This window comes from Myxine glutinosa, chromosome 5 (assembly GCF_964187855.1).
Source record: "Myxine glutinosa chromosome 5, kmMyxGlut1.1, whole genome shotgun sequence".
NCBI classification, from domain to species: domain Eukaryota; kingdom Metazoa; phylum Chordata; class Myxini; order Myxiniformes; family Myxinidae; genus Myxine; species Myxine glutinosa.
In genome coordinates, this window is record NC_136265.1 from 117,514,281 (window position 1) to 117,528,249 (window position 13,969).

At 48.7% G+C, this 13,969-nt stretch overlaps 1 protein-coding gene across 2 annotated transcripts in view; it reads left to right on the forward strand.

Moving 5' to 3' along the window:
• LOC137427185 (syntaxin-binding protein 5) overlaps window positions 1-13,969 on the forward strand; it is a 331,945-nt gene that overhangs the window by 303,063 nt on the left and 14,913 nt on the right. For both annotated transcript variants that reach the window (XM_068116437.2, XM_068116439.2), the window contains 2 exons: window positions 13,091-13,256; window positions 13,548-13,659. In XM_068116437.2, coding sequence (XP_067972538.2) covers window positions 13,091-13,256; window positions 13,548-13,659 — 278 coding nt within the window. The remainder of the gene's footprint in view (window positions 1-13,090; window positions 13,257-13,547; window positions 13,660-13,969) is intronic.

A 13,969-nucleotide genomic window follows, 5' to 3' on the forward strand; every position in this document is an offset into this window, starting at 1 on the left:
AAAATCTTGAGCGACAGAACTTCTTGGAGAGGATTGTTGAGAAAGTAGATGGGAGGGTTGTCCAGTCGAACTTTTCGGAGAGACATAGTAAGAGTGTGAGATTTGTCAGGATTGAAAGACATGTTCCACTTGTTTGACCAGTCTGTGATTTTGTCCAGGTCTTCAGAGAGTGAGGAGGCAGCAGACTGCCGATCTGAGGGAAGAGGAATGGAGCGGCAGAGAGTGGAGTCATCAGCAAAGAGATAGAGAGGATTTTCGAGAGAGTCAGAGAGATCATTGATGAAGACCAGAAAAAGCACGGGGCCCAGAACACTGCCTTGGGGAACTCCAGCCTGAACAGGAAGAGGAGATGAGAGAAACCCATTCAGGGCCACACGTTGACGACGACTAGAGAGGAAGTCCGCCAGCCATGCGTGGAGATTTCCATGGATACCAAAGGAGGAGAGTTTGGTGAGCAGAGCGGGGTGCCAGACCGTGTCGAAGGCACGTGATATGTCGAGGGAGACAGCTCTAATTTCCTGTTTGGCATTGAGGACCTCCATCCATTGTTGAGACAGCAGAAGCAGCATGTCCAGAGTAGAGTGACCTGGTCTGAAACCAAATTGATGATCAGAGATCAAGCCATTGGAGAAGAGGAAAGATTTCATATCCGAAGCAATGATGGATTCCATGACTTTGCTGATAATTGGGAGAAGGCTGATTGGTCTGTAGTTGCTAGGATCTGTTTTTGCACCTTTTTTGTGCAAAGCGGTGATGTTGGCTGATTTCCAAGCAGATGGCAGTTGACCTTGAGCAAAAGAGAGGGTGAAGAGAACAGAGAGAGGGTGAGATAGAGCAGCAGAGCAGGATTTTAGGACCTGTGGGCTGATGCCGTCGGGTCCAGTTGCAGAATCAGAGTCGAGGGTTGACAGAAACTTTTCCACCTTGTCAGGAGGAAAGGACACGGAGTCCAGGAGCAGCAGGGTACGACTGGGTATGGTGGGTACAGAGAGGGATGGGTTTGGGACACAAGATTTAGAGGCAAACACAGAGTTGAGGCATTCAGCTTTTTCACGTGCGGAGTCAGCTGTGTAGCCGTTTGAGGTAAGGGAGGGGATGGAGGGGGAACAAACACCAGAAACAGATTTTACCAGACGCCACCAGGATTTGGAAGAGGGAGACAGATAAGAGAGTTCGGTCTTGAGAACGGAGAGATATTGTTTCCTGGCTCTCCTGAGGGTGGACACACACTTCTTTCGGGCTTTGTGAAAGGAAATGAGATTTCCTTCCGTTGGATTTGCTTTCCAGGAGACGAAGGCAAGTTGTTTCTGGGCAACAGCCTCACCACAAGATTCCGTGTACCATGGACGGGAGGAAGGGTATGACAACTGAAGACGAGATGGGATAAATCTGTGCATGAGAGAGAGCAATTTACTTTGGAAGAATTCCCAGGATGAGTTGATGTCAGAGGTGGTAGAGATGGGAGACCAGTCCAGATGATTGATGGCTGCTTGAAGACCGTGCCAGTTGGCCTGAGTGAAATGCCAGGCTCGTCGACGCTGAGCAGGCTCCCTGAGGATGGTCAGAGAGATGTCCACTTTAACAAGGACATGATCAGATGATCCGATCGGAGCAGAAGAAGAGCAGCAGACATTTTCAGGGAAGTTAGTCATAACCAAGTCCAGAAGAGAAGATGTTCCGTTGACTGAGATCCGGGTCGGGAAATTGACAGATTGTGTCAGTCCCAGTGAGTCGCAGAAGTCCTTTGCTGAGGAGCCATGGCTGGTGAGAGAGGTACCCACACCCAGCCAACTGGCATGATGACAGTTGAAATCACCACATATGAGGAAGAGAGAGTTGGGATGAGTAGATAGAAGTTGGTCCATATCATCAGACAGCGATATGTAGATGGAGTCATCACTGTTTGGTGGACGGTACAACACACATATGAACAAGAGGTGGGAGCGAAGGGGAAGCCGTAGCCAGAGGTATTCCTGGGGGTGAGGTGGAGAGAGTGCAGTGCAGGGCGAGTGAGGAAGAGAGTTTTTGATAAAGATAGCAACCCCGCCTCCAGGACGAGGCTCAGGTCTATCATACCGGAGGAGGGAGTAGCCCGGGAGAGATACTATGGAATCAGAGACATCATAAAGGAGGAAAGTTTCTGTTAAGCAGATCACGTCTGGTTTGACAGAAGCAACCTGTATGGAGAGATCAGTTAAGTTTGAACGAAGGCCCCGGATGTTTGAGGTCCATACCGTTAATGAAGAGGAAGGGGGAGCATCAGATACAGAACAGGGGGGAGGAGGGGTAGGGTAAGATGTGGAAGAGGTGGAAGAGATAGGGAGAGCTGTTGAAGGTGTGTCAGAGATTTCAGAATAGCTCGGAGAAAGGGAAGGATGGGGCGGACAAAAGGTTTGATGGTGATTGGGTGAGCCACAATGAGGTGTTATTTGAGGAGGGGGAAGAGCGAGGCAGAAGGTTGGGGGAGATGGAGGTGAGAGTTTGAAGGGGTAAGAAGCGGGGAGGACGCTTTGAGGAGGGGGAGTGAGAGGGGGGAAATTGAGAAGCAATGAGGGTGGGGAGATTTGAAGGGGAGGGGTGAGGGGGGAGTTTGGGAGGGAAGGGACAAGGGGAGGGATTTGAAAGGGATGGGATATGGGGGAGATTTGGAGGGGAGGGGTGAGGCAGGAGTCTAGGAGGGGAGGGGCGAGGGGGCGCCTTGGCAGGGAGGGGTGAGGGGGTAGTTTAGGAGGGAGGGGGCAAGGGGGGAGATTTGAAAGGGATGGGTGATGGGGAAGATTTGGAGGGGAGGGGTGATGGGGAAGATTTGGAGGGGAGGGGTTATGGGGAAGATTTGGAGGGGAGGGGTGAGATTGGATTTTTGAAAGTGTACGATTTATGGGAAACGAACATTTATTGCAAAATGAGTTTCTTGTGACCTTCGAGTTAAAAATACGTTTAAGGACGCTGGATGGAGGATGGAGTGCAGGAGAGTTTAGGGAATGTAGAAAAAAGGCACTATAGGAGATGGATATTTTTTTGGGGATGAATTGATTTGGTGAGCAAGTCGAAAGCAGCCTTTTAAAGAAGAAGAAGAAAAAGGTGTTATAAAATATGACGGAATACATAACTTGAGGGGAAAGTGTAAACATTGAAGGTTAATGAGTGAAAACTATCTGGGGAAATGGGGGAGAAACACGTGGTCGAAGAACGAACAAACGAATAAGAATGAATAAACGAATGAGAACAGAGAAGGAAATGTATTTCCCCCCCCCCCCCCCCCCCCCCCCCCGAGTTGAGATTTACACAAGGAAGTAGGCTATGGGTGAAAAGACTGGGAATACAGAGAACGAAAGTTATTGGATCACAAAACGACGGACCGCTGAGAGAAAAACAAAGCCTCAAGGTTGTACAGTGCACACTGTACAAGGCCTCAAGACACGACACGGCAAACAGACGATCAATTTATGAAAGATAAACACCGAGAAACAACCAAAGTTGCACACAATAACTTCACACACCGAAAGATAAATACAGTTTCGACAAAATACAATTGTGAACAGACTTAACTTCGAAAAACGTGGAGACCGTGTGGAGCTTCGAAAATCCCTCCCACCGTCTCCGAGATCTCGCCAATTTCACCTCAAATCCTCTTTTTTGAAATACCAACTTATTTCCTGGAAGTCCTTGGTGTCCTTGTGTTTATACTTCTCCCACCCCCCCCCCTCTCCCTTCCCACGCCGCCTCCCCCCAAGCCCTCTCCCTCCCACACATTCCCGATGTCCCTCACAAATGTTGTGTTTATGTGCTTCCCCTTCTCTCCCCATCTTGTCTACCGCTCCCCTTGTTATATACTTTGGTTCTTTGTCCGTTTGATTTGTTTGTGTGATAAATGTTAGCTCTTTCACGAGCCTCTATTATGTATACAAAAAAAAAGAAGAAAAAAAAGTCGTTAATGCTGTTTATAACACAAACAAAGAAATTTGGAGGAATCCGGACATCCATGAGGTAAGTTTTACTTCCAGAACTGAGCGAAGATCTACTGTAATTTATATACCCCACAAGGGGTGGAGGTGTGCTCATTTACCAAGCAGCTAGCTAGCGCTCGCCAAGGCAGCCGTTCCTTAACGGTTGTGAATGGAGTGTTTGCTCGAATGCTGAAACCACTTGGCGATCTCTCCACAAGAAACTTGATAAATTAACACACACCCAATGTTCTTGAGACCCGACCATAGAGAGACTGTAATCTATATACCCCAAAGATGAATGACCTTTCCTGCCGCTCTCAAAGTGAGCGGGTGTTTCCGCCGTAATGACATCATATACATAATGACGTAGCGTGACGTCCGGACACAAAACTTCCGCTACTTTAATGTGTAAAATCTATGTTTAACCTCCAGTACGTTTGCAGTCACTACAAAGGGATTAGTGTTACGATTCGATTTACTATAATAACGAGCGTTATGCCTCGGTCCCCCGTCGGTGAAGTGATGTGAGTTGACAAAGTGGAAGAAGCAGAAAACATGCTATGATATGATATTTGGCTCACAAGGTTCAGACATACATGGAGGCGGCCATCTTGGATTTTGACGTGGCGACCCAATTTTCAATAACGTTCTTCCTCATGCCTAGATACACCCACACACCAAATTAGAAGTTGGTACTTTGCTTATTTTCCAAGATATTTCACTCACAAGGTTCAGACATATATATGGTGGCGGCCATCTTGGAGTTTGACGTGGCGACCCAATTTACAATGGCATTCTTCCTTATGCCGAGATACACCCACACACCAAATTAGACGTTGGTACTTCGCTTATTAGTCCCCTACCGGTGTACACCGGAGGGGACTATAGGTTTGCACGCCGTCCCTCCGTCCCTCAGTCCGTCAGTCCGTCACGCAAAGAACAGTTTTCCGGACTTTTTTTCTAAACGCTTAATGCTAATGATTTCAAACTTGGTACATCGTTTCCTCATGATAAGTTACAGATCAAGTTCGAACATCACGACGTTTCGATCATTTTTGACAAAGTTATGGCACTTTGAACTTTGGGAATTCTGATAATTCTGATGATCCTTAACTCAGTGCCATTTTAAGTTTTAATTTCCTTTAAAAAAGATTTTCTCTGCAATAATAGGACCGATTGAGATCAAATTTTCACCATAGGAGGGACTCGGTCTGTAGAATATTTTAATGGTAATTATGACGTCACAGGTCACGTGGTTCGGGCGCCATATTGTTTTTCGTGAAAACACGAAAACCACTTTTTCTCTGCAACGGCTGAACAGATCGAGGCCAAACTTTGCAGGCAGAATCGCATACCCGTGACGAACAAAAAAGTCAGCGAGCATGACGTCATGCGTCACATGGTTTCAGAGTTATGACGTTTTTAAGCATGAACCTTTAAAACCGAGCCCCTCCCTCATTTTTGATCCAATCGAGGGGAAACTTCACAGATCTGTTCCGCATGTCAGTCTACTAAAATGTCCTTTTGGAATTTGCGATAGCTCACGTGGTTTGGCAGATATCGTTAATTAAACGAAATTATTTTAAAAAGGATATCTCTTGAATCGCTTTATTGATCGATGTGAAACTTCATACTATAGTAGAAGTCATGAAGAGTAACAAGTGTGCAAAATGTCAAGATGATTGGATGTACGGTCTGGAAGCTAGACGTTGTTATTGCGTGAAGAAGAAGAGGCGTCAAGTGTGCGGATTTAATTATTTATCACATGTACAGACTGAAAGCATCGTTAGACACGACCTGTCGCGGTCATTTTAACCTCAAATAAAATTCTAATTTAAGATTTGTCAATAGCTGAGGTATATTAACAAACGAATAAAACAGATTTGTTCAAATTCTGACTTTTTTAACTCGATCGCATTTGACAGAGTTGTGACAAGCTGTGGAAGAAGAAACCTCGCATTGGCTTCTCTAATGTGCCATAAAAAAAAGGATATCTCTTGAATCGCTGGTACCTCAGACCGTGAGTTGGTAATAATTTATATAATTCACACAGTGCAATACGTGCAGGCCGCTCCACGGAGCGACCTTGCGGGCTCATCAACGAGGCGAGGCGTGACACACGTGTCTCAGCATACCTCAGATCAAGTTTGAAAACCAGCATCAACCGTGCATAAATTTGCATATTCGATCATTTTTGACAAAGTTATGGCACTTTGAACTTTGGTAGGGGACATGTATTGCAGCGCAATACTCAGAATGCTTGTTTTTCAAGATATTCATCTCACAAGATTCAGACATACATGGCGGCGGCCATCTTGGATTTTGACGTGGCGACCCAATTGTAAACAGCTTTCTTCCTTGTGCCTAGATACAGCCACACACCAGATTAGAAGTTGGTACTTCGCTTATTTTTCGAGATATTTCGTTCACAAGGTTCAGACATATATATGGGTGGCGGCCATCTTGGATTTTGACGTGGCGACCCAATTTCCAATAGCGTTCTTCCTTATGCCGAGGGACACCCACACACCAAATTAGACGTTGGTACTTCGCTTATTTTTCAAGATATTCATCTCACAAGGTTCAGACATACATGGCGGTGGCCATCTTGGATTTTGACGTGGCGACCCAATTTCCAATAGCGTTCTTCCTGATGCCGAGATACACCCACACACCAAATTAGAAGTTGGTACTTCGCTTATTTTTCAAGATATTCATCTCACAAGGTTCAGACATACATGGTGGCGGCCATCTCTGGATTTTGACGTGGCGACCCAATTTTCAATAGCGGTCTTCCTGATGCCGAGATACACCCACACACCAGATTAGAAGTTGGTACTTCGCTTATTTTTCAAGATAATAATCTCACATGGTTCAGACATACATGGCGGCGGCCATCTTGGATTTTGACGTGGCGACCCAATTTTAAACAGCGTTCTTGCTTGTGCCGAGATACATCCACACACCAGATTAGAAGTTGGTACTTCGCTTATTTTTCAAGATATTTCGCTCACAAGGTTCAGACATATATATGGTGGCGGCCATCTTGGATTTTGACGTGGCGCCCCAATTTTCAATAGCTTTCTTCCTTATGCCGAGATACACCCACACACCAGATTAGAAGTTGGTACTTCGCTTATTTTTCGAGATATTTCGGTCACAAGTTTCAGACATATATATGGTGGCGGCCATCTTGGATTTTGACGTGGCGCCGCAATTTTCAATAGGGTTCTTCCTTGTGCCTAGATACAACCACACACCAGATTAGAAGTTGGTACTTCGCTTATTTTTCGAGATATTTCGCTCACAAGTTTCAGACATATATATGGTGGCGGCCATCTTGGATTTTGACGTGGCGACCCAATTTTCAATAGCGTTCTTCCTTATGCCGAGATACACCCACACACCAGATTAGAAGTTGGTACTTCGCTTATTTTTCAAGATATTCATCTGACAAGGTTCAGACATACATGGCATCAGACATACATGGCAGCCGCCATCTTGGATTTTGACGTGGGTTACACCCACACACCAAATTCGAATGCGGTCCTTCGCTTACGCACGCCCGCATGCAAACACGCACGCACGCACGCACGCACAGACGGACGGACGGACACACGGACGGAGTGGAAAGCCATTGTCCCCCTTTCGCTACGCTGTGCGATGGGGGACAATAACGTTGCGTTAATGAGCTTGTTACTTGCACGTCGGGTGGGTCGACGACGACCGTTGGCTGCCTGGTGGTGCGTGGGCGGGATGGGGGGCACCTCCGGGGCGCAGGGGTGGTCCCGGGGGAGGGGGCTGTTTCGCAGCACCACTTGGTTGTCTGCGACATGGGGTTGGGGGGTGCGGGGGGGGGGGGGAGCTCGGCGGGTGGGGTGCCGGCCGGGGGTGGGGGTGTGGATGTTGAGGGGGGTGGCAGTGAGGGAGGCATTGGAGGGGGGGCTGGGTATGGTGGAGGATGGTGTGGTTGATCTTGGGGGTGGTTGGATGTCGGTGGGGGATAGTCTGTTGGGAGACGTTGGTGGGGTGTGTGGATGGACGGGGGGACGCCGGGGCGCTCGGAGGCATGGTGGTGGGATGGTGGGATTGGAGGGAGGGTTGGCGAGAGGGGAGGGGGGTGCGGGGGCGGAGGGGGCGGAGGGGGAGGAGCATGAGGGTTGTGGGGCGGCCGGGAGGGCTGCGGGGGCGGGGGGGGGGGCATGCGGGAGGATGTTCGGAGGGCGCTTGGGTTTGGGGGAGGGTCGAAGAGCGGTGTTCGGGATTGCAAAGCAGATGGCGAGGGAGGGGTGTGGTGTGGTGGGGGTGGGTTGCTTGGGGGATGAAGTGGGACAAATCGTTGTGGACCCAGATGGAATTAAAGGAGGATGGAAGAGATGTATGGAAGGACTGTTGAATGCAGAGGGTGGGTGGGATGGCAACATGGAGAGTGGCCCAGTTTTGGGACCGGCGGAGAGGATGGTCGGGAGGGAGGTTGAGGAGGCGATGGGGAGTGGAGGGGCGGGGGGGCCGGCGGGAGTTGTGGGGGATGTGTTGGGGGCGGCGGGAAGTTGGGGTGTGAAGAGAGTGACGGGAGGTCTGCGGTCTGGTGGTGGGGGAGGGCCGCATTCCAGTGGGTTGGGGGCTGAGTACCCTCGTCCATCTGTGCAGGGGGAGGGGTGACCCTCTGGACTGTGGCTCGTATCGAGCCATGGGGTTGTTGGAGCATGGAGTGAAGGTGTTGGAGAGGAGGATGGGGAGGAGGGTGGGGATTGACGAGATGCGGTTTGGATTTGTGCCGGCGGGGGAGGAACGACAGACGCGCTTTTTATTGTGGGGCGGTTGCGGGGGGGTGCATGGAGGGGAGGAAGGGGTTGTTTCTTGGGTTTGTTGATCTGAAGAGGGCATTCGATGGGGTTCCGCATGAAGTAGTGACATGGGCATTGAGGGGGTTGGGGGTGGAGGGGTGGTTGGTCAGAGTGGTGGTGGTGGTGGCGGTATGCAAGGGAGCGTGCGCAGCTGTGGGGGCGAGGGACGGGAGCAGTGGTGGGGTGGGGGTGGGAGTGCATCAGGGGTCGGTGCTGGGTCGACTACTATTTGTGGCTGTGGTGGAGGTGCTGGCTCGGGGCGTGGGGGAGGGTTTGCCGTGGGAGTTGTGTGCGGATGGTCTGGTGTTGATTGCGGGGGGTGTGGATGGACTGAAGGAGAGGATGGGTGGGTTGGGGGAGGGGGTGTATGGAGGCGAGGGGTCTGGGGATGAGTATCTGAGGGACGGGGGTGATGGCGAGTGGTGGGGTGGAGGGAGCTGGGGGGTGGCCGTGTGCTGTGTGCGGGAGGGGTGTCGCAGTGGACTCCATTAAATGTGCGGTGTGTGCTGAGTGGGTTCATTGGGGGTGTGGTGGTTTGGGAGGGTCGTTGGCCAGTGTGGCAGCTGCATTCGGGTGTGGGGTATGCACGGAGGGAGCTGCGGATGGAGGGGGTGTTGGGTTGGATCTTGGAGACGGCGTGGGGCTGGAGGGTGTGAAGGCATTTTGTTACCTAGGAGACGTGCTGGGTGGAGGGGGTGGATCGGACTCGGCAACGGTTGCTTGGGTGGGATGTGCATGGAGGGAGTTTCGGGAGCTGGGTGGCGTGCTGGCGGGGAGGGGGGTGTCGTTGGGGCTGGGGGAGGGGGGTATGCTGCGTGTGTGGGGGTGTTGTGGTTTGTGGGAGCGAGGCATGGGTGGTGAGCGTGGGGCAGCGGCGAGGGCTGGAGGAGGTGGAGGTGCGGGTGGTTCGGTGGATGTGTGGAGTGTCGTTGGGAGAGAGGATGCCAAGTGGTGGATTGCGAGGGATGATGGGAGTGGAGCTTGTGATGGATGCTGTGAAGAGAAACAGGTTGAGATGGTTTGGTCATGTGTTGAGGAAGGATGAAAGTGACTGGTTGAGAAGAGTGATGGAAATGAATGTAGAAGGAAGTAGAGGAAGGGGAAGACCGAGAAAGACTTGGCTAAAGATGGTGGAAGAAGAAATGCGGGCAAGGGGGTTAACAAGGGGAGATGCAGAAAATAGGGCAAGATGGAGAAGTTTGTCATGGGGACCGCAAGGCTAACCCCCACTCTTGCAGGGAAAATGGCCTTAAAATGCATGTTGGTGTTGTTGTTGTTGTTGTTGTTGTTGTATTATTATGAAAATTATATTATCTATCTATAATTCCAGCAATCTCTGTGTGTATGTTTGTATGTTTGTATGTTTGTATGTTTGTATGTATGTTTGTCTGTGACCGCTGTTTCTCGACAACTACCGGTCCTATATACTTGAAACTTGCCAGGTATATTGCTGGGGACCCGAGGATGTGCCTTTTCAAGGTTTGAAATTAATCGGACAAGCAGTTACCGAGCTATGTCCAAAAAACGATTCAACCAATCAGAGAGCAGCGAGCTATCACGTGTGCCGAACGTGGCGAACAGACTCTGCCTCGGACGGCACATTTGAGAGCGTATTCATTTATTTCACGTTTGCAAACTATGTTGGCGCTATGTTGGCGTTAAACTATGTTTTAAAACTAATAAAAACTAATTTGCGATTCATCGTAACTGCGATATACGACCTTCCGGAGCTCCTGTGAGAGCGTGCGCCATTACGGATAGTAATTCAATTAAAAACATAAAAACATTGTCCCAATTCAGTCAGAGCGAAGGGCGTTGTTTTAAGCGAAGAGCGTTTTATTTTTCCCCTTAAATTCAGTCGCCGGACGGTGAAAGCTTTTTTTTGGGGGCAGCTACTGGCAGCGACGTACGGCCAATCACAGGACACGTTGTTGTGTCGACGTGCCGTGTTGTTTTCCCTCGCGGTTTGGAATGTTTTTCCTTTTCATTTCTTTTCTCTTCCTTACGGAAGTACGGGCATTTCCTTAAATTTGCGATTCTTTCGCTTTCCTGTGCGTTTGGGCACGCTATGGCGATTTCTTTACCAAACTCCGAAGCCGTTCGCTTTGGACCAAACCATTTCATGTAAATAGAGGGGGGGGATTGTCACCGTACTCGCAAGCCGTTCGCTTTGGACCAAACCATTTCATGTAAATAGAGGGGGGGATATAATTTTAGATATAGATATAGTACGGGCATGCCCTAGTTTTTTAAAAACCGAGGTGAATTCCTTTCTTCCGTGGATACATCGATTCAATCCATCAACTTTCCATTCACGACATTAGGATTAAAGTGTTGTGGTTGTATTTACTATATTTTTATTATTATGAAAATGATACTACTGAAACGATACCACTGTATTAAGAAACCTGGGCTTAATTTGTCTGAAGCGGAAGGTGAGTCATAACGCCTAAGGCCTATATATACCGTACCGTTTTATTGGAAGAGACATAACGCCGAAGCTTTCGATATTTGATGGTCATTTTAACAATGGGTTTGTTTGTGTTTCACACTGAATGAAAAACGTCAAGGTAGAGCATGGCGATTGTGATATATGACAGGTTCTACGATATGTTCGGCATGAACGACATATTAATCAAAATGGTGGTGTGTGGAGAGTCAGCCGCCGCACCGCCGTTATGACATCAGACGTAATCACATCACCCTGTCATGTGACCAGATTCTCAACTCTGATTGGTATACGTTTGAGGGGACATACATACATACATACATACATACATATATACATACATACAGACATACACTGTTCTAGACGGCTCTGCCCGATGGGCTATGCCGTAAAAACACAAACTCTCAAATTATGTTAATAACCTTGGAGCGATTTTGTAAATTGCTGCAATGTTGCACAAAGCAATCACGATTTGGTGAAATATCTGTGCAAGAAATTTGTTAACTACTACTTCTACTACTACTACTACTACTACTACTACTACTAATACTAGTACTACTACTACCGCTACTACTACTATGACTACAAATACTACTACTAATAATAATACTAATAATAATACTAGTACTACTAATGTTATTATTACTCTGGGTATGGTGTTGGTGTTGGGCTAGTGGTGGTGTTGGGCTAGCGGTTAGGGTGCCGGCTTAGGATCCTAGGATCCTGGGTTCGAATCTCGATCGATCGCCGAATTAATGCCAGGGGGGTTGACTCAGCCTGTCATTCCTTCCGAGGTCGGCTAATTGAGTACCAGTTCACTGGTAATTCCCTGTTTGTCGCTGAAGGCGGCAAAAAGGGTTGGCGTCAGGATGGGCATCCGGCCGTAAAACATTGCTTCAAAAAGGGGACCAAAAAACAACAACTACCACGGTCCCCGAAAAGGCCAACCCCCGCTTTGTGGGGAAAAATGGCCTCTAAACGGTGGTTTACTACTAATGTGCATGCCGTTTCGGTTAGTGGTTCAGAGTGCCGGAGATAGCTCGCCTACTCTTCGCGAAGGACACCGTGGGATCTTTAACGTCCACTAAGGAATGCTCACAGTTTAATGAACGTGAAGCTGAGGGACGTCACGTACACTGATGAATCGCCCTGCTTATGAAACACCAGGACGACAGTTTATAGCTGGGTCGGGATTCAAACCCAGGGTAGACAGTTTAGACACGAGTGTGTGTGCACCTCTAGAGTCTAAACCAGGGTGCAAGCCCCAAATGTGTAAACAAGTTGAACCAAACCGTGTCCGAGGAATGTCGAAGTGAGGGAATTGCTTTGTGTCATCGTCTTCCAGTAAAACATGACCGTTTTTAAAGCCGAATGGTCACTGGCATCGTAAGGAGACCATCTGGAGAGAGAAGGGTTTGGGGTGCGGGGGGGGGGGAGTCGATCAAGGCTTGGACAGGTGGTGCTAAAGGTCATTGCCTCTGTAAGTGGCTCGGCGTGGGTTGGGGAGCACCTGCGAGCTTCTGCCCCAAAATCCATATTTAGCTGCGAAGTTGTGAATAATACATGGTTCATTATCGTTATGAATCATTGATATTTTCTGCATGCAAAGGTCTTCCTCATGGAGAAAGGAAAACTATGCACATGATTTGAACAGCCGACGTCATCATAATCATCACCCTCATGTAACAGGATCCATCAGGATAGGTCGTCAGACTGTAGGTAATCCATAAACACGTTTTCCCCAGAAAGACTCGGAAGTGGTTCGTGTCTCCGATCACACCTTTCGAAGGTGATGGGTTTTGGGATGTTGTACGAAACACAGCGTTCCCTTCTTGCTTGTCTTCCAGCTTGCCGAGCCTGCGGCCCCTTATGGACGTGTCGTTCTTCCCGGCAGCAGACCTGGGAGCAGCGCGCACCTTCTGCTTTGCCGATGGGGGGCAGGCGCTCTACTTGTGTTCACCCACAGAGATTCAGAGGATCACCTGTAGCCATCAGATGGTGGAGAGGCTGCAGGTGGCTTTGCTCGACCTCGTGTTCATCCGTGAAGAGATTGTTTTCCTCCAAACCCTTAGACGATGATTAATTTTACCAACTGTACCTGGAAAAGTTAAAACTTGTCTTTGCATATGTGGATATTTAAACTTTTCCACGAGCCTCAATCTCGTTGTAAAATAATGACTTGTTGAAGTGTTTCTAATCAGGGCATCCTTTGTCTTATTACTACTACATGAGCTTTTTAAATATGATACATGTGGGTAGTTGAATCAAGATTAACACCTTGTGGTTTGGATCTTTTGTGAACAGGACCTGCTTGGAGAGCTTTTCGTGCCAGTGCAGCCCCCTGAAGCCCCAGTGCGTGGCTTTTTCAAAGGACTCTTTGGGGTCAACAATACGTCACTAGACAAGGAGGAGATGTGTAAGTGGACAATATTCATCTGCAGAACAAAATGGACTTTCCTAAACCAGTGGCAACAGGAAGTCAGGTTTCCAGATAAGCGTGCAGATTAGCAATCTGGGTTGGTGAAGGGGTGTGACTGAAGCCACCAGACTGATGGAGCAGGGGACGGGGTCGAGGGAATGGGGGGCGTAACAGCTACTTATGACCCCAATGGAAGGTCAGGACATATCTTTGTATTGAAGATGAGATTTTCGAACACACTCACACTGAGACGAATAGGGAAGTTCCGGCCTGTTTTGACTTTTTGCCAGTTGTCCCAAAACCCCAC